General features: G+C 40.1%; 1 protein-coding gene across 1 annotated transcript; it reads left to right on the top strand.

Annotated features, from left to right (window-relative positions):
• Positions 1-2,029: 2,029 nt before the first annotated feature.
• On the top strand, positions 2,030-8,589 carry MRPL44 (mitochondrial ribosomal protein L44; the record flags this gene model as incomplete). The annotated part of the gene is made up of 4 exons (XM_080689309.1): positions 2,030-2,208; positions 3,915-4,383; positions 6,977-7,155; positions 8,394-8,589. The coding sequence occupies 4 exons, from the start codon at positions 2,030-2,032 to the stop codon at positions 8,587-8,589; spliced, it is 1,023 nt and encodes a 340-aa protein (XP_080545435.1).
• Positions 8,590-22,790: the final 14,201 nt, after the last annotated feature.

Raw genomic sequence — 22,790 nt, 5'->3', positions numbered from 1 at the left:
ACCTGCGCGATCCTCCTGTCTCCGCCTTCCAAGCATGGGGATTACAAGCATGCGTCACCATGCGAGGCCAAATAAGCTCTGTTTTTATGGTGCCTCGGTTTACCTTGTTAACTGTCATTATACCCTAAGTTGTCCTAAAAGCAAAGAAAACAAATAATCACCTAGAGCAGTTTAATGTTACAACAAGGTCTGAATAAGTTTTAACTCTCACAACTGGGGTGGACTGTCCTCAAAGATGTGAAACTGGCCTGGTTTCTTGAAAGAGCAGCTGCTCCTGATTTCTCCCCAAATGCACGTAAAACATCTTAGGCTGAGCACACCTTAAGTATAATTTGCATTAAAAAGTTTTAAATTTATCTTACCTTTATGTCATATTTTATAATTTTTTAAAAAGTATACATGTAGTACTTACAGGCGTGAAAGTATATGAAGTGCCTGTAAGTGTGTGTGTTTATAAAGAGGTGTGCCAGGCCAGAGGTTTTGGAAACACCAACAGTTAGAGCTTTTGGAAACACCAACAGAAAGGAGACTGAGGAGGAGTTTCTTTGAAATATGAGAAAAATGGATAGGATGTGTGTTGTCCTGAGGCCCAAGGAAGGTATTTTTTTCATGGGGTTGTAGCTGTGACTTCTGATGAGAATGGATTCACGTGGTGATAGTGAAAGCATATTAACACAACCTCTTGAAACTGATACACAGGAAGAATCGATTTGCGCTTCCCTGCTGAGTTAGGATGCAGTCTATTAATAAAGTTCTGCTATTGATTGCCAGCAATGCAGTCTTAGGTGTCACTTTACCCTAACAGTGGAAAGAGCGAAATCTTGAGGGTCGGAGAACTTTGCTTTTAGCTAGCAGAGAAATGCTTTGGCAAGCCAGTTAGTATTTAAGAATTTCACATCTCTAAAATGAGAAGAATAATATTACCTTTAATTGGTGGTCTAGGAAGCAAAAATTGTGCTGCAGTAGTTATTATTGCTAACTCGGGTCCTAACTGTGGACCTGATCTCTCAACATCTGTTTTGCCATCACCTTTGCTGACTTTAAATCTTTATTCCTTGACGGAATAGTCAATAGCTTTGTTATAATAATGATAATGATAATAATACTATAATAGGCACCATATTATTCCTTTGCTTGAAAAATTCCTACCTTTAACATTTGGATAAAGCAATCAATGTGTGTTACCCTTATGCTATTTAAGTGTAAGTACCCTGCTAGTCTTTTGCCTGTTTGCTACCTGATCCCCTGCTATCTGCCCTTACTTTGCTAAGTCCACATCACAGGGAGCTGACTTCTGCAAACTACATTTCCCAGGGGACCTTGCGAAACTGCTTCCTGAGTTTGTTCAGAAGGAGGCAGAGGCTGGAGATTGGACTGCAGGAGGGAAAAACAAACTCGGCTCGTTCTCTTCTTTCCGCCTAGGGAGCGGCTTTCCCCAGAGGCTCCAGATCCCGCTGAATATAGCTTCCCTATTTTAATTCTTGGAAAGACTTTGTCCCAGGCCACTGTATATGTTTCTCTATTCCCACTGAATCCCCCTAAAATTCCTCTACTACTTTCCTAAAAATTGTCTGTTTCCCCATTCTCTCTATCCACTATGGAGTATATGTTTCTGAATCATGTTGGGCTAGTGGATCGTCTTAGTTTTCATTTGAAGAACGATATGGCGAGGTTGATGAGAGTCTCGCTTAGAGGCTGTCCTCTAACTTACAATCCTCCTGTTTCAGCTTCTCAAGTACTGGGTGTTTGCTTTATTAAATGACAGAATATGGCAACGTCTTCCAGTAATCCCTGGATCCAATTTCCTTTCAAACCCAATCAGCTGAAAGTAACCCACCCGGGGCAAGAACCAGCGCTTGCGCACGCGCGGTTAAACATCAGCATCCGCCCCGCCCCTGGCGGAAGTCCCCGCCCCCTGGCGGAAGTCCCCGCCCCCTGCTTTTCTTCTCCGTCGATTCCTGGGGAACTGTGTTCCGGTGACACCGGCCCGGCCGTCTTCCTTCCGTCCTCCATTGCTCTCGCGCTGGCGATGGCCTCCGGGCTGGTGCGGCTGCTCCGGCAGGGGCCTCGCTGCTTCCTGGCCCCGGCCGCCCCCACGCTGGCGCCCCCGGTGCGCGGAGTGAAGAAGGGGTTCCGCGCCGCCTTCCGGTTCCAGAAGGAGCTGGAGCGGAGGCGCCTGCTCCGCTGCCCGCCGCCGCCCGTGCGCCGGTACGAGGCTGCCCCCGGGCCGGGGCGGGCGGGCGGGCGCGGGCTTCTCCCCCGCCGCTGAGTCTGGATCTGAGTGGAGATGTGGACGCGACCCGAGGACGAGGGGTTGCGCTCCGGCGATGGAGCGCGAGCTGCCCGCCTTGGTTTTATTTCACTTGTTGCGGGTCTGGGGATGGAACCCAGGGGCATTCGACCTCCGAGCTGCACCCCCAGCCTTATTTTTTATTTTGACACAGGGTCTCACTGAGTTACAAAGGGCTTCACTAAGTAGCTGAGCCTGGGCCCGCGAACCGCGATCACCCTGCCTCAGTTTCCCAAATGCAGGGATTTCAGGCCTGCGCCTCCGCGCGGGGCTTTCCCCCACCTTTAAAACGCCCTGTTGAAGAATCTTAACTGAGCTTTCGGAGACTTGAGGCCGTGGAAGGTCTTCTTTTTTTTTTTTTTTTTTTTGGGGGGGGGCAGGGTTGGGTATTTTAGCCTCTGTTTTGTGAGCAAAAGAGCCAAGATAATACTATCCAACACTGCGAATGAGGGGGACGAGTTAAGTCTACAATGGCCAGCCTTCTGTCCAGAGTAAAAGAACAAAGCGGAGCTCTAGGTTTTCGCCCTTGTTGTTGTAGTTTGGCAAAAAGAAATGCAGGTTTTGTTGTTTTTTATTATTCCAGATGAGATCATGCTTCACATGTGGCCGTGCATCTTTCCTTTTCTCTATAATGTGTCTTTTTTATGTGTGTATACGGTACTGGGGATTGAACCAGGGGCAAGGTAGTCTATCTCCGAACTACAGCCCCAGCCCTATTTTATTCTTTATTTTGAAACAGGGTCTCACTAAGCGGTTCTCCTGTCTCAGTCTCCCAAGTACCAGAATTACAGGTGTGGGCAACCAGGCCAGGCTTAATAATGTGTCATTGATATGTTGTCAAGGCATAGACAAAAATTCAAATGGATGCACTTAACTCGTTTTTTTTTTTTTTAATGGTTCCATTTATGGGCATTTGACCATATTATTGCTATTACAACCAGTGAAACAGACCATTCATTATTTTGTAATTTGCTGCTCCCTTTTTTCTTAAACGGGCTTTATATTGGGTTTGTCATCTTTCTTTAGAAAATCATATTTTAGTTTATTCTTGGAAATTATGACCTTTCATTTACTTATTTTTTGGTGCTGGGGATCATACCCAGGACCTTGTTGTATGCCAAGCAAGTTCTTTACCACTCAGCTATATCCTTTGCCCATGATGTGTTTCCTACCCATAATGTTGGTACTCGATTTTTAAATTGCTAATTTAAATGGATATTTCAAAACTTAAATAAATAACAATGCTTATGGCCTGGATATGTGACATTAAAAGTTGTGTTTCATACATAGGTGGAAATCATGGTTCCATGCTTAGACCAAAAATAAAGAAGCTAAAGTCTAGCATGATCACTTAGTCTCTGATGTTGAACCACTTTAGTGTGCCAGTTGAGTCAAAGGAAAAATTAATCCTACCATTTATGTAGGATATAGCAAAATATTAACTTAGCATTTATCTGAATTAAAGTTTTATATTTATACTATCAGAGGCTAGCACTAAAAAGAAACATACTTTTTTCATTTCCTTTGTATAATTAATAAAAATACAACACAATGAAAACTGTTTACAACATGGTAATATGGTGTTCTCCTTGCCATTTCTTCCTTAATGTCTGTATGTATTCAGTTCAGAGAAGCCCAACTGGGATTACCATGCTGAAATACAAGCGTTTGGACATCGCTTACAGGAGACCTTTTCCTTAGATCTTCTCAAAACGGCGTTTGTTAATAGCTGCTATATTGAAAGTGAAGAGGTAAAGCGTCGAAAACTTGGGATAGAGAAGGAAGCTGTTCTTCTGAATCTCCAAGATAATCAAGAACTGTCTGAACACGGGATCTCTTTTTCACAAGCGTGCCTCACACAGTTACTAGAAGACGAGTTCCCAGACTTGCCCACTGAAGGCATCAGTAATCTAGTTAACTTTCTTACTGGTGAAGAAGTCGTTTGCCATGTGGCTAGAAACTTAGCTGTTGAGCAGTTAACTCTGAGTGCAGAGTTTCCAGTCCCCTCACCTGTGTTGCAGAGGACTTTTTTTGCAGTCATTGGAGCCCTGTTACAGAGTAGCGGACCTGAGAGGACTGTACTTTTCATCAGGGTAAGGACTTATTCATTGCACGTGCTCTGACATGCTTAGATAGACCGAAAGAGAAAGTGTCCTTTTCTATTTCATTTCTTTGCTGTATTACTTTGGAAGTAAATTATTCTACCAACCCAAATTGACAAAGACCTAAATTTTATTTTACTTACTCTAGTTGTCTTTTATTGAGGACATCCTAAGAAGTGGATAGTAAGCTCCAGAATGTGACTTCTGAACAACCTCAGCTCGTGTTTTCAGCTTTACAGCCTTAAGGCCAAGAATAATGTTTACAGGGTAGTCAGTAGGTGTTTGGTAAACGAATGAGGTCAAAGGATGGTGTGCAGATGCTTAGGGTGGTTCAGAATGTCATGCAAGAGTGCCCGCTGCTATTTTGTGCTATCAGGTAATAAATTCATAGATTCCCAAGTTCCTGTAATATACTGCCATCTCTTTGCTAGTCAGTAACTTAGCTAATTAAAATTTGTAAGTAATTTGTACAAGTTGACTTGCACTGTCTTCAGAGTTTATTAATGAGGAAAATTTTTATCCTCTGCTATTGGATGAAAACATGTTTACTCTTAAATAATCAGAGTTCATGAAGTCACTTTTAAGTAATAAAAAGTCCCCTGGTTTAGACATTTGAATGTCCTTAAAATCCAACATCTAGCTGGGTGTGTTGGTGCACGCTTGTAATCCCACCACTTAAAAGGCTGTGACAGGAGGATCGCAGTTCTCGGCCGCCTCAGCTACTACTTAGGCCTTTTGTAACTCAGTGAGACCCTGTTTCAAAATAAAGAATAAAAATTCGGCTGAGAGTGTAGCCTGGAGGTAGAATGCCTTTGGATTCCATCTCTAGTACTACAAAAAAAGAAAGAAAACAAAACAAAAACATTACTGGCTGTTGAAATCTATTCATTAAGTCACATACCAAGTTTCATTATTTTTTTAGAAAAAGATACTGTATTAATCAGCATTTCGTACTTTGTCCCTATTACTGGTAAGCCCTGTCTTCCTTCCCTAGCTAGGACCAATAAATAAATAGGTGGGATTATTTTTGAAGCTGAAAAAGTTCTAGTGCTGAGTGACTTATTTTTTGAATTAAGAGATTTTTTTTTTTTTTTGGTGGTACTGCGGATGGAACCCAGAGGCATTTTACCTCTGGGCTATGGGCTATACTCCCAGACCTATTATACTAATATATATATATATATATATATATATATATATATATATATATATATATATTTTTTTAAACAGAGTCTCTTAAGCCAGCTGAGGCTGGCTTCAAACCTGTGTAATACTCCTGTCTCAGCCTCCCAAGCACCACACCCAGCTCTTAGATCTTTTTAAATGTCTCCTTTTCTGTCTCCATTCATCTATCCCATATAATTATTGTTATATGATTTAAATTGCAGTTTATAAATTCTTGTGAAAATTTTTTTCATATTTTTATACAATTTTTATTAGAAGTGATTTTATGTGAAATTGTTATTTGGATTTGTGTGTGTGTGTGTGAGTGTGTGTGTGTTGTACAGGGGATTGAACTCACACAGGGACATTCTGCCCCTATGCTATATCCTCTAGCCATATTTTATTTTATTTTTTTATTTTGAAACAGGGCTGATGAGAGTCTCACTACTTAGTGAGGTTGTCCTCGAACCTTCCATCCTCCTTCCCAGCCTTCCAAGTACTGGGATTGCAGGCATGTGCCGCCACACCCAGCTATTTGAGTGAATTAAAAAAAAATTATAATCAGTAGTATCTGGAGGCCCTGTATGGCTTTTATGAGTTTCTTACTATTAAAGTTCTTACTATTTATTAATATAACTATTTAAATTTTTTTTCTTACTGGTAAGAATATAATTATAAATTATAAAATAAAATTCCACTCTGTGCAATTTTGGTATGTCATATAACTTGAAGTAGACAAGTTTCTCAGGTTTTCTTTTTGGTGGTACTGGGGGTGGAACCCAGAGGATTTCTACCTTTGGGCTGTACTCCCAGACCTATTTTTTTATATTGTATTTGGAAACAAGGTCTCATTAAGTTGCTGAGAGCCTCACTAAGTAGCTGAGGCTGGCTTTGAACCTGCACAATCCTCCTGTCTCAGCCTCCCAAGTACTGGGATTATAAGCATACATCACCACGCTTGGCTAAACTATGTTCTTATGTTAAAATTTATGTGAAAAAAATTGTATTGGGGACTGGAGTTATATCCCAGTGGTAGAATACTTGCCTAGCATAGATAAGTACCTGGGTTCAATCCCTAGAACCAGAAAAAAAATAAAAACAAAACAAAAAATAGACCAGAGTGAAAAAATTGGGACTAGATTGGGAATTTTTTTTTTTTTTTTCAAATTTTGGAGTATTTGCAAGACTTTCTGGTTGAGCTTCCCTAATGTGGAAATCCCAAATGTTCTAAAATGTCAACCTTTTCCAGCATGATGTCAGTGCTCAAAAGTTTGAGATTTTCGAGCATTTCAGATCATAGATTTTCTGGTTAGGGATTCTAAACTGTAGTATGTGTCATCTTTCATTTCCTTTACTTTGAATTATGGTCCTTAGGTTCTTTGTGTAAATTCATATGTGTAAATTATTATTTTCTACACAGGACTTCTTAATTACTCAAATGACTGGAAAAGAGCTTTTTGAGATGTGGGAGGTCACAAACCCCATGGGACTACTGGTGGAAGAGCTGGAGAAGAGAAAGATTTCAGCCCCTGAGCCCAGGCTCACCAGGCAGTCTGGAAGTACCACAGCTTTGCCTTTGTATTTTGTCGGTTTGTACTGGTTAGTAAAATTTAATCTTAACTTCATAGCTTTGGTTAGAAGCCCTAAGAACACCTCTCAGCAACCCTTTAACATCATCTCTAATTGTATTAAAAGGCATTTGAAATTTACCCCATGATTTATTTACTACTTCCCTTAGTCCTTCTTAAAGGCAGGGGAGTGATGTTTGTTTTGCTAATAGTAACTCTGGTTCGCCAACTCTTTACTATAGAACTTCATGGGGTATATGTTAACCTATATTTTTCTATATAAAAATAAAAGTTTTGACTCGTGTGTGTTATAGATTTAACCTTAATCTACTCTTGTCAACAACTGAGTCTAGAAGTGGAAAAGAAGAGGCTTAGTTGCCAATCAAAACATAAAACTCAACCAATGTTGGGAGCTTTTCCGTTTTGTCAGTTAGAAATTGCCCTGCCCAAGCCGGGCGTGGTGACGCACGCTTGTAATCCCGCATTCGGGAGGCTGAGACCTGAGGATTGCGTTTCACGGACAGCCTCAGCTACTTAGTGAGGCCCTCTGCAACTCAGTGAGACCCAGTTTCAAAATAAAGAAAAAATAAGGCAGGGGGTGTAGCTTAAGGCAGGGGGTGTAGCTTGGAGGTCGAATGCCCCTGGGTTCCATCCCCAGACCCACAATAAAAAGAAAAAAGAAAGAAAAAAGAAATTTCCCTGCCCCAAGTTGATTTGGGGGTATTAAGATTACAAGTGTTAGCTGAGTACAGTGGCATATGCCTATTTATCCAAGTACTTGGAAGGCTGAGACAGGAGTATTGTAGGTTCGAGGCCAGCCTCAGCAACTTAGCAAAACCCTGTCTCATAAAACAGAGATGAGGAAATAGCTCAGAAGTAAAACATCTGCGAGTTCAATCCTTAGTAAAAGACACACGTGTTAGGCTGGGCGTCACCATGCCTGCCTATAATCTCAGTCCTTGGGAAGCTGAGACAAGAGGGTCTTAGGTTTGAGATCAGCCTCAGCAACTTAGTGAGACCCTGTTTCAAAATAAGAAGGGCTGAGAGTATATCTCTTACATAGGATGCCCCATTCCCCAGTACCAAAACGAAAAAATAAAAAGAAACCCAACTTGCAGCAAAACTAGCTAAAATCCAAAAGCTTTACCTAGAGCTATCATGTTACTTCTGGTGGGTATTAATATGGAAATAAGATTTTGAAAGCATAACTGCTTGTATACAGTCTTACTGGGCACAGTATAACTTAAGACTGCTGTTTGCTGTTTCTAGCGATAAAAAGCTGATCGCAGAAGGACCTGGGGAGACTGTATTGGTTGCAGAAGAAGAAGCGGCTCGAGTAGCGCTTAGAAAACTATATGGATTCACAGAGAGTAGAAGGCCCTGGAACTATTCCAAGCCCAAACAGAACTTACAAGCAGAAAAGACCAGCACTGCCAGCCAACCAGCCAGAGACGCAGCATCCTGAGAGTAATGAGGACAATGGAGACAGATGTCAAAGGCGCTCAAAGCACAATATTTCCTTGTTGTGAAGATGGCATCTTATTCCTCATGTTGTGTTCCAAAAATTAAATAAGTGTTTGTCAAGTCACAGCGTTCTTGTTTTGGTTTTAGTCTTTTGTTTGATAAAAATTGGGGCTTATAAAACAGTTATCCAGGAAATTATTTTTGAAGTCCTCTCCTTGATTTTTTTATTGTATATAATTTGTACAACTAGGTGTATTTTATTCCCCTTTAGCTTTGAGGTATTATAATTTAAACATGTCTTCCTCAGATTTTGCTGTAATAGCAATTAAAAAAACCCATTCTTTCTGTCAAGGTTACATTGCAGTTTCATTTTATATACCCAGGAGTGGTGGGAGGGTTGCTTCTCTAATAAAACTAGCTAAGATAATAATGTTATAATATTATTAGAAATACAAGGGTCAGACCATAGTTAACATATATTTACATGATTTCTAGAGTTAGGCTTAAAATTTTGTGTATTTCAAATATATTTCTTATTAAATGTCTATAAAGTAAATGGCAGAAAATAAATTTTATCCAAAGAAATTGCCTTTTCTACAAATGAAACTCAAAAGCAGCTTAAAATTGCTGCTAATGGAAAAATGAATTATACTTATTAATTCAATTTACTGTTATGTAATTAAAAACTCCTTTATACCAGGCACTATTGTAAGTGCTAGGACACATTTAGTGCAGTAGAGAACAAATCTACAGAGTATCTTTCTGGTTCTTTAATCCTTTGTGTTCAGTTTAATATCCTTCGATTGTAAATTCCCTTGATTTCCTCCATTCCTCCCTCCTTCCTTTCCCTTCCTTCTTTCCCTCCTTCCTTTTATACTGGGGATTGAACCCAGAGGCATTCTATCTCTGAGCTACACCTATAGTCGTATTTTTATTTTGAGACAGGCTTGCTAAATTGCCGAGATTGCTTTTGAATCCTCTTGTCTTGGCTTCCTAAAACGGATTAGAGGTGTGTGCCACCCATGCCTGCCTGGCTGCTTTGTTTTCTTTACCTATATGGCCACAGTAATAATTTCTAGTTTTAGACAGCTAGTAATCTTTCCCAGGGGTGAACAAGAAAAGCAAGGCTGGATATGAGACTGCTAGCAGAGAGTAGAAATGTGAAAAACAACTGTAGTTAAAATCTCTATAAAGGAAGATGAACTTTATAAAATCCTATCATATTTGTTGATTTATTTTTTATTTTTTTGTCTAAACATGACAAAACTTAGGGCTTTCCATACTTATGTTAATATCCTGCCTGGAAAGGGCTGAGTGTAACCAAGGAGTGTTTTGGTTTTGGTGGTACTGAGGATGGAACCCTTCTACCTCTGGGCTACACTCCAAGTCCTATTTTATATTTTATTTGGAAATGGTCTCTTAAGCCAGCAATGTGGGCTTCAAACCTGTGCAATCTTATTTAAGGGAGCCCAGTGACACTCCAGTGCTCCAGAATAGCGTGCACTCTAGTAAGAGTGAAGGCCTCCTGAGCAGGTCTGTAGACTTCACCAGAATGGCAACCCTGTGTGAGGAAAGAACTGGAGAATACGCACCTCAATCTCATTCTCCTGCTCACCTGGCTCTTCCTGGAGTTTACAAGTTGGCCCAAATCAACTTGAAATCAAAGAAAAGGCAGCTCTAATCCATAAAGTCAGGTTGCTGGGATGCCAATGGAAAATGCAGAAAGTGTGTCTGAAGCAAATAATACCACTACTCCAACAGCTACAGAGATGACCCCATCCAGGAGAGCTATGGCAAGAAGCCCACTTCTGACACTGGTTCACAAAGTCTCTTCCTTTCTGCTCTCCACAGATCTGCCCTCATGAAAATAAAAGCAAGAGTCCCTATACCTAGGACAAGATAATTGGAGTTTAACATTCTTCGTGAAGCTAGCAAGAAGCACCTCTGTCATGTGCAAGCTTTGGCTAAGGTGGAAGATACTGTATTTGAAAGCCTCAGTTTGTATTTACAGAAGCCAGCCTCTCCAATACTGGGCAATGTGGGCAGCTGACTGGACCTGCCTACAGCCCAACCCACATCTAAACCCACCTGAAAAAGAACTTTTCTGAGGTTGGTTAAGAAAGTGGACTTCGAGTCATGGATAAGGATTTATAGCTATCATAAGTAAGGAAAAGGGCTTAGTGGAGAAGAAAATTTGAGAAATAGCAAGTTAGTTGGATTGGTAGAAAAAAATATAAGTTCACCTATTTATCTTTTCTTTTGAAAGTTAACTTCAATAATTGAACATAAGGGTAGAGGACTAGAGCCAGCAATAAAAACACTTGTGGTTGTCATCTACAGAAAATAAGTCGATTTTTTTTTTTTTTTTGGGTGGTGGTGCTGGGGTTCCTGGAAACCCTTCTACCTGCAGGCTACACCCCCAGACCTATTTTATATTTTCTTATTTGGAAACAGGGTCTCTTAAGCCAGCAAACCTGGCTTCAAACCTGCACGATCCTCCTGTCTCTGCCTCCTAAGTGCAGGGATTACAAGCGTGCGCCACCACGCCCGGCCCTAAGTAGAATTTGATAAACATTTCATTGATACCATGAGAAAAATATGTTTCTGGGAAACAAAAGACAAGCATTTCCTAACCACTTACCCAGCATGTGTGAGATACCAGGTAACAGATTCTAGATAGAGTATTATTCTGTGTTTGGATTTTTGTCTTTTTGTTGTTTTTGTTTTTAGCTTAACTTTTACAAAGGTTTTTAGATAACTCAGTTGCAAAGTTAGTAATTCCTCTTTCCACCCATAAGTAATGCTAAAAATTTAGTAATCCTAAGTTTTTCAGGGAAGTTTGCAAAACTTTATCCCACAAGGCTGGAGGGGAACTCTTTTTAGCCTTGAATGCTTCTAGGTTCACACAGGAAACAAATCTAGCATTTCTGCATAAAACTACTTTGCAAGTAAAGAGATCCATGTCCCTTATTTAAAAAATGTGATACAGATATAATTTTAAGTAAAAATTTTGAACTTAAGTTGTACCTTTTAAAAGCACCCACTACAAGGTTTTTGGTGGATTTCCAAGGTGGCGACAGAGAGATGCAGCGTTCCTCACTAGCTGAAGCAAATTTAGTTCAACTACTGAGACAGAAGTGTCTTAATAAAGAAAAAATTAAACGTACGATCCAAAACAGACTTGGGGAGTACAGCAGAAAAAATCCAGCAACTGAACTGCAAGATTCACCACAACACACAAAGAAAGCAGATAGTGAGCTGAAGACTCGGCGGCCGGCGGAGTGCAGGCGCAGGCACAGGCGCAGTGGCCTCAGGGCCGCTGGCCCAAAGGGACTTTTGGGTCTTCAACATTCCCAGAGAAGCTCTAAAATCGGAAAGTGTCCAGAGAGTTCCAATACCTGAAGTTGCTAGCTAACTGGAGCTCCTGAGCGGCTCTGTTCACCCAACAAAGGCGGCCCCGCAGACACGCCCGGAGATCAGCAGGGACTGGGGAAGTGGACCTGCTCACTGCGGGAGCGAAAAGTCAGCAGGATATGGAAGAGCTACCAGAGCTTCAGAGCCACAGATTGGACTGCCAGCGTGAATTCAAAGGAGCCATGGACCCGGCAAGCACACAGTGAGTACAATATATGTGAGTGCCAGTGTGCGCAAAGTGGGCCAGTTCAACTCCGGGACCAAAGAAGAGCGCTTAAGCTACAATACCTGCACGGGGCCACAAGGGGACACTCCAAGCAAATACAAGATTCACCATATATCAGCAACATAGTAGGACTGTTATCTCTTTTAATTATTTATTTATTTATTGTTACTATTTTTCTATCCTTTTATATTTTATTTTTTACTATTGTGGTTTGGTATTGTTTGTTTTTCTTTTTGGGTCTTTGGGTTTGTTTTGGTTTTTGGTTTTCTGGGGGGATAAGTTTTTTTCCTAGGGGGATAAGTCTTTTCTAAAGTCCTAATACAAAAACTGGGCTAAAAATAATACCCACTAACGATGGGAAGACAGCAGAAAAGCAGACCTGAGAACTTTGAAAATATGAGAACTAGGAATAATGGAGAAATGACAGAAATCATGGATACTGACCTACAAGAAATGCAAGAAGGGGAGTTCCAAATCTTGATCTACAATATGATGAAAGGATTTAAGACAAGTTTAGAGGAGATGAAAGATGAGTTAGAAATACTAAAAAAGAATCAGAAAGAGGTTTGGAATGAAATGAAAGTGTCAATAAATGAAATGAAGTCAGCAATAGAAAGAAATTCTGGAAGATTAGATGAAATGGAAAGTAGAATATCACTGTTAGAAGACAGTTCATCCAAGACCGAAAACACAGTCAATAGTATGCAGAAGTCATTACAGCAACAAAACCTAAACATACAGCAAATTTGGGACAACATGAAATCCCCTAACTTATGGATAAAAGGCATTGAAAAAAGGATAGAGGTACAGACCAGGGGCATCATAATCTCTTCACAGAAATAATTTTGGAGAATTTCCCAAACGTGGAACGAGAGATAGATCTTCAAGATCAGGAGACATACAGAACACCATTAAGACAAGATCAAAGAAGAACCTCCCCACGTAACATAATAGTCAAAATGACTAACATAGAGGCCAAGGAAAAGATCTTAAAAGCAGTGAGAACAAAAGGTCGGGTGACAGACAGAGGCAAAACAATAAGAATCACCCCAGTCTATAAAACCCAGGTCATGAATGCCAGGAGAGACTGGTATGATGTGATCCAGACCTTGAAGAAAATAAATTCCAACCGAAACTGCTCTATCCAGCAAAACTACTATTCAAAGTCGACGGCAAAATAAAAGTGTTTCAAGGTAAACAAAATCTCAAAAAATTTATGAATTCAAAGCCAAACTAGAGAAAATACTTAAAGAAATAAACAATAAAGAAGAAAAAAGAAGCAGACTTCAGAACCAGAGAAGAGAGGAAAGTGATCAGAGGGGCTTCTAAGTAAGGAAGAAAGAAAAAGCTACCAAACAGATGACAGAACACAAAATGACAGAAAACAAAAATCATATTTCAATAATAACTCTTAACGTCAGAGGACTTAACTCACCAATCAAAAGACACAGATTGGCAATGTGAATCAAAAAACATAACCCAAATATATGCTGTTTGCACAAAACTCACCTAACAGCCAAAGACACTCACAGACTGAAAGTGAAAGGATGGAAAAAGATATACCATGCTACTGGAGAACAAAAAAGGGCAGGGGTAGCAATCCTGATATCCAACAAAACAGACTTTAAACTAAGACACATTAGAAAAGACAAATCAGGGCACTTTCTTTTATTAAAAGGAACAATACACCAAGATGATATAATGATAGTAAACGTTTATGCTCCAAATGTGAATGCAACCACGTTTGTAAAACAAACCCTTCAGGACATCAGATCTCAAATAGACCCAAATACAATAATTCTGGGTGACTTCAATATGCCTCTCACACCACTGGATCAATCTTCAAGGCAAAAGTTGACTAAAGACTCTTAACTAAAGAAAACTATAAACCAAATGGAGCTAATAGACATATACAGAACATTTCATACAGAAACTACAGAATACACATTCTTCTCATCAACCTATGGAACCTTCTCCAAAATAGATCACATCCTGGTACACAAAGAAAGCACCAGCAAATTCAAAAGATGTAATATAATTCATTGCATCTTTTCAGACCATAATGGAATTAAAGTAGAAATCAACAACTGGAAACTCATAAGAAACTATGCAAATACGTGGAGACTGAATGATACACTATTGAATGATGAATGGGTAAGAGCAGAAATTAAGGAAGAAATAAAGAAATTTTTGGAAATAAATGAAAACAGAGACACAACTTACCAAAATCTCTGGGACACTATGAAGGCAGTATTAAGAGGAAAGTTTATTGCATTGAGTGCCCACATAAGAAGGACTCAGAATCACCAAGTTCAGACCCTATTGGCACAACTCAAGGACCTAGAAAGACTGCAACAGTCCAACCCCAAATCCAGCAGAAGACAGGAAATTATTAAAATCTGAGCAGAAATAAATGAAATAGAAAACAAAAAAAAAAAATTCAAAGAATCAACAAAACAAAAAGCTGGTTCTTTGAAAAGGTTAATAGAATTGATAAACCCCTGGGCAACCTAACCAAAAGAAAAAGAGAATCAATGCAAAATACTAAAATCAGAAATGAATTGAAAAAGGAGACATCACCACAGATAGTGAAGAAATTCAAAGGATTATCAGAAACTACTTTAAAAATTTATACTCCAATAGACAAGAAAACATGGAAGAAATCGATAGATTCCTAAACACAGTTAACGTACCTAAACTGAACCAAGAGGACATAGCAAGCCTAAACCAACCAATAGCAAACAATGAAATAGAAATGGCAATAAAAATTCTTCCATCAAAGAAAAGCCCAGGCCCAGATGGGTTTCCAGCGGAATTCTACAAAGCCTTCAGTAAAGAACTAATACCAATACTTCATAACTTATTCCAGGAAATTGAAAGAAATGGAACTCTCCCAAGTTCCTTCTACGAGGCCAGTATCACATTAATCCCCAAACCAAATAAAGATACCTCAAGAAAGGAAAACTACAAACCAATATCTTTAATGAACATAGATGCAAAAATTCTAAACAAAATACCAGCCATACACATTCAAAACCATATCAAGAGAATAATACACCATGACCAAGTTGGTTTCATCCCGGAAAAACAAGGTTGGTTCAATATATGCAAATCAATACATGTCATCCACCACATAAATAGAATCAAGAATAAAAACCACATCATCAGAGCAATAGATGCTGAAAAAGCATTCGACAAAATCCAACACCCATTCATGTTAAAAACACTATAGAAAATTGGAATAAAAGGAACATACCTCAACATCATTAAGGCGATATACAACAAACCCCAAACCAACATTATACTGAATGGGGAAAAACTGCAAGAATTTCCCCTAAAATCGGGAACAAGACAAGGATGTTCACTATCACCACTCCTCTTCAATATAGTCCTTGAGACTCTTGCCACAACAATAAGACAAGAGAAGGAAATCAAAGGAATTCACATAGGAAGAGAGGAATTAAAATTATCCTTATTTGCAGATGACATGATCCTTTACCTAGAAGACCCTAAGAACTCAACCAAAAGACTTCTGGAGTTAATTAATAAATTCAGCAAAGCTGCAGGATACAAAATCAACCTAAAGAAATCAGAGGCTTTTCTTTATACCAACAATGAATCCACAATGAAAGAAATAAAACAATCAATTCCATTCACTATAACCTCAAAACCAATAAAAATACCTAGGAATAAACCTAACCAAAGATGTAAAAGACCTCTACAACAAAAACTATAAAACATTAAAAAAAGAAATTGAAGAAGACCTTTGAAGACTGAAAGACCTCCTGTGCTCATGGATAGGCAGAATAAATATCATCAAAATGGCCATTCTGCCAAAAATGATTTATAGATTCAATGCAATTCCCATTAAAATACCAACTACATTCTTCACAGACCTAGAAAAAGCAATCATGAACTTTATATGGAGAAAGAAAAGACCCAGAACAGCCAAAGCAATTCTCAGCAACAAGAATCATGCAGGAGGCATCACAATCCCAGACTTCAAACTATACTATAGATCAATAGTAGTAAAAACAGCATGGTATTGGCACAATAACAGGTACACTGTCCAGTGGAACAGAATAGAAGATACAGAAACAAATCCACACACTTACAGTCAATTAATCTTTGACAAAGGGGCCAAACTCATACGCTGGAGAAAAGACAGCCTCTTCAACAAATGGTGCTGGGAGAACTGGCTATCCATTTGTAGAAAGATGGAACTAAACCCCTATATCTCACCATGCACAGGAATCAACTCGAGATGGATCAAAGACTTAGAAATCAGACCAGAAACAGTGAAGCTATTAGAGGAGAACATAGGCTCATCACTACAACCCATAGGCACAGGCAGTAACTTTCTCAACAAAACCTCCAAAGCTCAGGAAATTAAAGCAAGAATCAACAAGTGGGATAGCATCAAACTAAAAAGCTTCTTCTTGTCAAAGAAAACCATCAAGAACCTAAAGAGGAAGCCTACAGAATGGGAGAAGATCTTTACCAGTCACCACTCCGATAGGGGGCTAATATCCAAAATATACAAAGAGCTCAAAAGACTCTGCACTAGCAAAACAAACAACCCAATCAAGAAATGGGAAATTGAATTGAATAGACACTTTACAAAAGAAGAGATACAAATGGCCAATAGATTCATGAAAAGATGTTCTTCATCATTAGCCATCAGGGAGATGCAAATCAAAACTACACTGAAATTCCATCTAACCCCAGTCAGAGTGGCAAGCATAAAGAAATCAAATAACAACAAATGCTGGCGAAGATGTGGGGAAAGAGGAACTCTTTTACATTGTTGGTGGGAGTGCAAACTAGTTCAGCCACTATGGAGATCTGTGTGAAGATTCCTTAGAAAACTGGGAATAGACCCACCATATGATCCAGCTTTACCACTTCTGGGTATTTTTCCAAAGGGGTTGAAAACAGAGAACTACAGCAACATATGCATACCCATGTTCATAGCAGCACAATTTGTAATAGCCAAAATTTTGAAGCAACCTAGGCCTCCATCAACAGATGAATGGTTTGCAAAGTTATGGGAAATACACACAATGGAATTCTATTCAGCTATAAAGAAGAACAAAATCACGTCATTCGTAAGAAGATGGAAAGGGCTGGAAAGCATTATGTTAAGTGAGATCAGCCAAACACAGAAAGAGAAGGGACATATGTTTCCTCTAATATGCCCAAACGAGTGAGCATTGGGGATACCAGAGGGACTCCAGATAATGGAAGGGAAATCTCAGCAAAGTTTGAATGGAAAACTAAGAGAGGAAGGAAGCTGAACTTGATTATTGAGCGGCTATTTCCAAATAGGTGTAAAAGTACGAATATAGCAAGGTTAGCCTGGGTATTAAGTATCAGGAGGGGGAAAGGGAAATGGGGGTGGGAGAGGGCACCAAATACAGATTAAATGTATAGCATTTACTTTCAATAAAATAAAAATAATAAATAAAAAAATAAAAGCACCCACTACAACGTATGAGCTAGGAAGTAGAAAAATCAGTGTACCTTTGCTGTTGCATATGAAATAGCCAGAAACTGGGAACCACCCATCTCTGAACAACTATTTCATTTGTCCTGTGCGAGTAAACAAATAGCACATGTTTATGTCGCACAAGAGGACCACATGGGTAAAGTGTGTTGTCAGGTGAGCTGAGCGTGCACTCAAGTGGTTTAGAGCCCTGGATTTTTGGCTAATGTCTAATCCATACTGCAAAACTAACCATAAAACCATAAGGAAGCTGTGATATAAAAGCACTTATGCTTGAACTTGGGTGAGTACCAGAGAAGGTACTAGCCAACTACTTTGAAATTTGACCCCTGAGTTCTCAGGGTGAGGATTCAAAATGGTGACTGTGGTACACAGCACATCTCAGTAGCTGGAATAAATAAAATTCAACTACTGAGAAGGCAGCATTTTGACAAAATAAAACAGTGGAAGATACCACAAGGAACAATGGCAGAAAGAAATCTAGCTCTCTGAATGCAAAATCCACTGTAAAAAGCCTGAGCGGATGACTACCTGGTGTGGTGGCCTGTGCCATCTCAGGCCAATAGCCTGAACCTCGATTGCTGGCTTCAGCACAGCAGCCCCAAGAAATCCTGACAAATAATCCAAGAACTTGAGGTACAGAAAGCGGATGTGGACTCCAACATCTTAAGCAACCAGCACCACACTTCAGGGATGCAGAAAAAGACCCCAAACTCCAAATGCTCACCAGAGGTGGCACTGGCAGCAGCGCACTCTGCCCTCCAGAGACCCTGCCTGCAGGAGGCAAGGTAACCACTTGCATTACTCAGTACTTGATGGAGGCAGAAGACTGCCTGGAGCAAGCAAGAGGCCCATCCCACAGGTAGTACAGTTAGAACCTCCAGAGATACAGGAAAAGCAGAGTGCTCAAGATGCAATGCCTGCACAAGGTCACAAGGTGTGGCTCCAACACTACTGGATGCCCTCTTCCACAGCGGCACACTGCTCTGTACAGAAGCCTGGCCGGCAGGACAGAAAGGTAACCACTTGTGTTACTTGTTACTAGGTAGAGGAGGAAGACTGCCCAGAGTAGCCGCAGGACCCCAGTGGGCTAAGACCTGGCAGCCCATCCTGGAGGTAGTCCAGTTAGAACCAGCCCATCCTGGAGGTAGTCCAGTTAGAACCTCCAGACACAGGGAAAGCATAGTGTTCAAGCCGCCGTGCCTGTACAGGGTCACATGGGGTTGCTCCAAGGCTTACACTGGATGCTCTCTGCTGGTGTGGATAGGGAGGCGCAGGCCCAGGGCAGGAAGGCACAGAGCACAAAGCCTTAGATCATAGAGCCCAGGGTGGAGAGTGCACAGCCAGAGCCGGAGAGCATGGAGTGCAAACACTCATAAAGTGGGTCCAAAAGCTGACAATAGTTTACAGAGCAAATGAGAGACATTGGAATATACTCCAGAATCTAACAGAGTGAACAGACAACAGATAGATGTCAATTAGCAGGACTGCTAAAAGAAATTGAAGAAGATCTTGGAAGATGGAAAGATCTCCCTTGCTCATGGATAGGCAGAATAAATATCAAAATTGCCATTCTGCCCAAAGTAATCTACAGTTTCAATGCAATTCCTATTAAAATACCAATAACATTCTTCATAGACCTAGAAAAATCAGTCATGAATTTTATATGGAGAAATAAAAGACCCAGAAAAAGCCAAAGCAATTCTCAGCCATAAGAACCAGCACAGGAATCAACTCAAGATTGATCAAAGACATTGAAATTAGATCAGAGACTGTGAAGCTATTAGAGGAGGGCATAGGCTCAATAGTCCAACATATAGGCACAGGCAGTAACTTTCTCAACAAGACCTCCAAAGTGCAGGAAATTAAAGCAAGAATTAACAAGTGGGATGGCATCAAACTAAAAAGTTTCTGCTCATCAAAGGAAACCATCAAGGACCTAAAGAGGAAGCCTATAGAATGGGAGAAGATCTTTACCAGCCACCACTATGATAGAGGGCTAATATCCAAAATATACAAAGAGCTCAAAAGACTCTATACTACCAAAACACATAACCCAATCAAGAAATAGGTACCTGAATTGAATAGACACTTCACAAAAGAAGAGATACAATGGCCAATAGATACATGAAAAAATGTTCAACATAATTATCCATCAGGGAGATGCAAAGCAAAACTACACTGAGATTCCATCTAACCCCAACCAGAGTGACAACCATAAAGAATTCAACAGTAACAAATGCTGTCAAGGATGTGGGGAAAGAGGAACTCTTTTACACTGTTGTTTCAGGCACTATGGAGATTAGTGTGGAGATTCCTTAGAAAACTGGGAATGGATCCACCATATGATCTGGCTATACCACTCCTGGGTATCTTTCCAAAGGGCTTGAAATCAGAGAGCTACAGTAACATATGCATACCCATGTTCATAGCAGCACAATTCATAATAGCCAAAATATGAACCAACCTAGGTCTCCATCAACAGATGAATAGATTGCAAAATTATGGGAAATTCACACAATGGAATTCTACTCAGCTATAAAGAAGAACAAAATCATGTCATTCGCAAGAAGATGGAAAGACCTGGAGAGCATTATGTTAAGAGAGTCAGCCAAGCACAGAAAGAGAAGGGACATATGTTTTCTCTACTATGCCCAAACTAGGGAGTTTTAGGGATACCAGAGGTACTCCAGATAATGGAGGGGAGACCTCAGCAGAGCTAGAAAGGAAGGGTGGGAGAGGAAGAAGGCCGAGGTTGATTAATGGAGGAGCTACATTCGAATATGGGTATAACTGTGAATGTAGCATGGTCAACCTGGACACCCATCATTGGGAGGGAGGGAAAGGGGAAATGGGAGGAGGACACCAGCACTGTGTAAATGTATGCCATTTTCAATATGTTCCATATAAAAATGTAAAAGAATGAAAATAAATAAAACAAAAAAATAGTTATTGGCCTTGAATTGAAATAACTTTGACCCCTTTCCCCACCTTTTCCCATTCTCCCATTCCCCAGCCTAAAAGAATAAATGCACCAAAAAGTCCTTAGCCAAAAATGTAAAACCAAACATCTTCACACTTTTTAAATTACATAAGCCTTATTTTTAAAAATTTACACTATAAGCTGGGCGTGGTGGCACACGCTTGTAATCCCCGTGCTTGGGAGGCGGAGACAGGAGGAAGCCAGTCTAGCTGGCTTAAGAGACCCTGTTTCCAAATTTTAAAAAAAAGTATAAAATAGGTCTGGGAGCGTACCCCAGAGGTAGAAGGGCTTCCAGGAACCCCAGTACCACCAAAAAATAAAAATAATAAAAATAAGATTCACACTATATTTTATTATAGACACATATTAAGTGGGAACTATTGTTTTCAAAGCACTGTATGTGGTTATGAGAACTTGAACTAGAAACTATAGATCTGAGCAAGAATGGAACAAATTAGGGCTTTTTATTTTATTTTTATTTTTTTGTGGTACTGGGGATTGAACCAAGAGGCATTCTGCTTCCAAGCTACACTCTAGATCTGTTTATGTTTTATTTTGAAATAGGGCCTTACTAAGTTGTCAAGGGCCTCACTAAGTTGCTGCGGCTGACTTTGAATTTATCTACTAGGTTTACAGGTGTTGGGACTTTTTCTGTGTGTTCAGCACTGTATTAATTTTGGCCACAAGATGGTGCTCTAATTCTACAGCACAGCTTAGGCTGTGCTGGCTCTTGGAGAGCTCTGTTCTCTACTTACACAGGAAGGAATATGTATGTATTTGCCACATGATTACAGTGGAACATAATCACTTCTCCAGGCCCCGTGAAGCTCTCCTGTTCCCCCTCTTCCTTCTCTTTTTTCTCCTCTTCCTACTTTCTCTTCTCTTCTCTTCTCTCTCTCTCTCTCTCTCTCTCTCTCTCTCTCTCTCTCTCTCTCTTAACTGGGGATTGAACCCAGGAGCATTCTACCTCTAGCTGCACTCTCAACCCTATTTTATGTTTTGTTTTGAAACAGGGTTTCACTAGTTTGCCGAGGCTGTTCTTGAACCTGCCATCCTCCGGTCACAGCCTCCCAAGTACTGGATTTACAAGTGTGTGCCAACATGCCCAGCTGCAGCTCTACTATTCTATAAATATGTCTGCATTAGTTAGCTCATCTTCCTTCCCCTCAAGATGCCGTAAGTTAAGAATCTGATAGATGAACAATTCACTTCTGGTACCAAGATATGGATGTTTGAGCTCGTGTGTGTGTGTGTGTGTGTGTGTGTGTGTGTGTGTGTGTGGTATTCCTGGAGACTGAACCCAGGGATATTCTACCTCTGAGCTACCACTCTAAAAATAATGTTGTGTGTGTGTGTGTGTGTGTGTGTGTATTATTTTGAAACAAGGTCTCAATAAGTTGCTGAAGGACCTTCCTAGGTTGCTGAGGTTGACCATGAACCTACAATCCTCTTCTCTCAACCCCCATGCCCAGCTTATTTGATCTTTTATTTACCAGAAAAGGGAAAATTGAAGGATGCCAAAGATAAAACTTTTAAAAGACATTTTTTTGCCCGTTCTTGAAGGTTTTTCCTTACTTTAAAGAGAGTAGTTAAAGCACTGCACAGACAAATAAATCCTAGTGTCCATCTTGACACCTCCTAAAGCCAGATGTAAACATTCTTCCCACAAGAGAGACCCATTCGTAACCCTCCCCCACTGAGGGCTGGTCACCCGATGCTGCCCAAGAACAGCATTCTTGTTTTCCTCATAGTATTGAGGATTGAACCCATGGTCTCTAGCATACTAAGCAAATTTCCTACCACTGAGCTACATCCCCAGCCCATTTTCTTTTTATTATGATACAGGGTGCTACAGCATATCATGCAGATCTTGAGAAAGCTCGATCAGGGGATCCGCAATGGTGTAGATCCTCCATGAAGTATGTCTAGCATTCCTTTCTTCATAAAGTTATTTTAGGATTATTTGGATTAATATGTATAATTGGAATTTTATGTATAAACATTATAACTAAAACTGATGGGCAGCGGCTTGTGAGAGACTCAGGCAGCAAAGATTTTTTCCCAAGGATAAAG

This window comes from Muscardinus avellanarius, assembly GCF_963383645.1.
Source record: "Muscardinus avellanarius genome assembly, chromosome: 2".
Classification (NCBI taxonomy): Eukaryota; Metazoa; Chordata; class Mammalia; order Rodentia; family Gliridae; genus Muscardinus; species Muscardinus avellanarius.
Note: the sequence above shows the minus strand (reverse complement) of the source record. Positions and strands in the feature narration are given on the sequence as shown.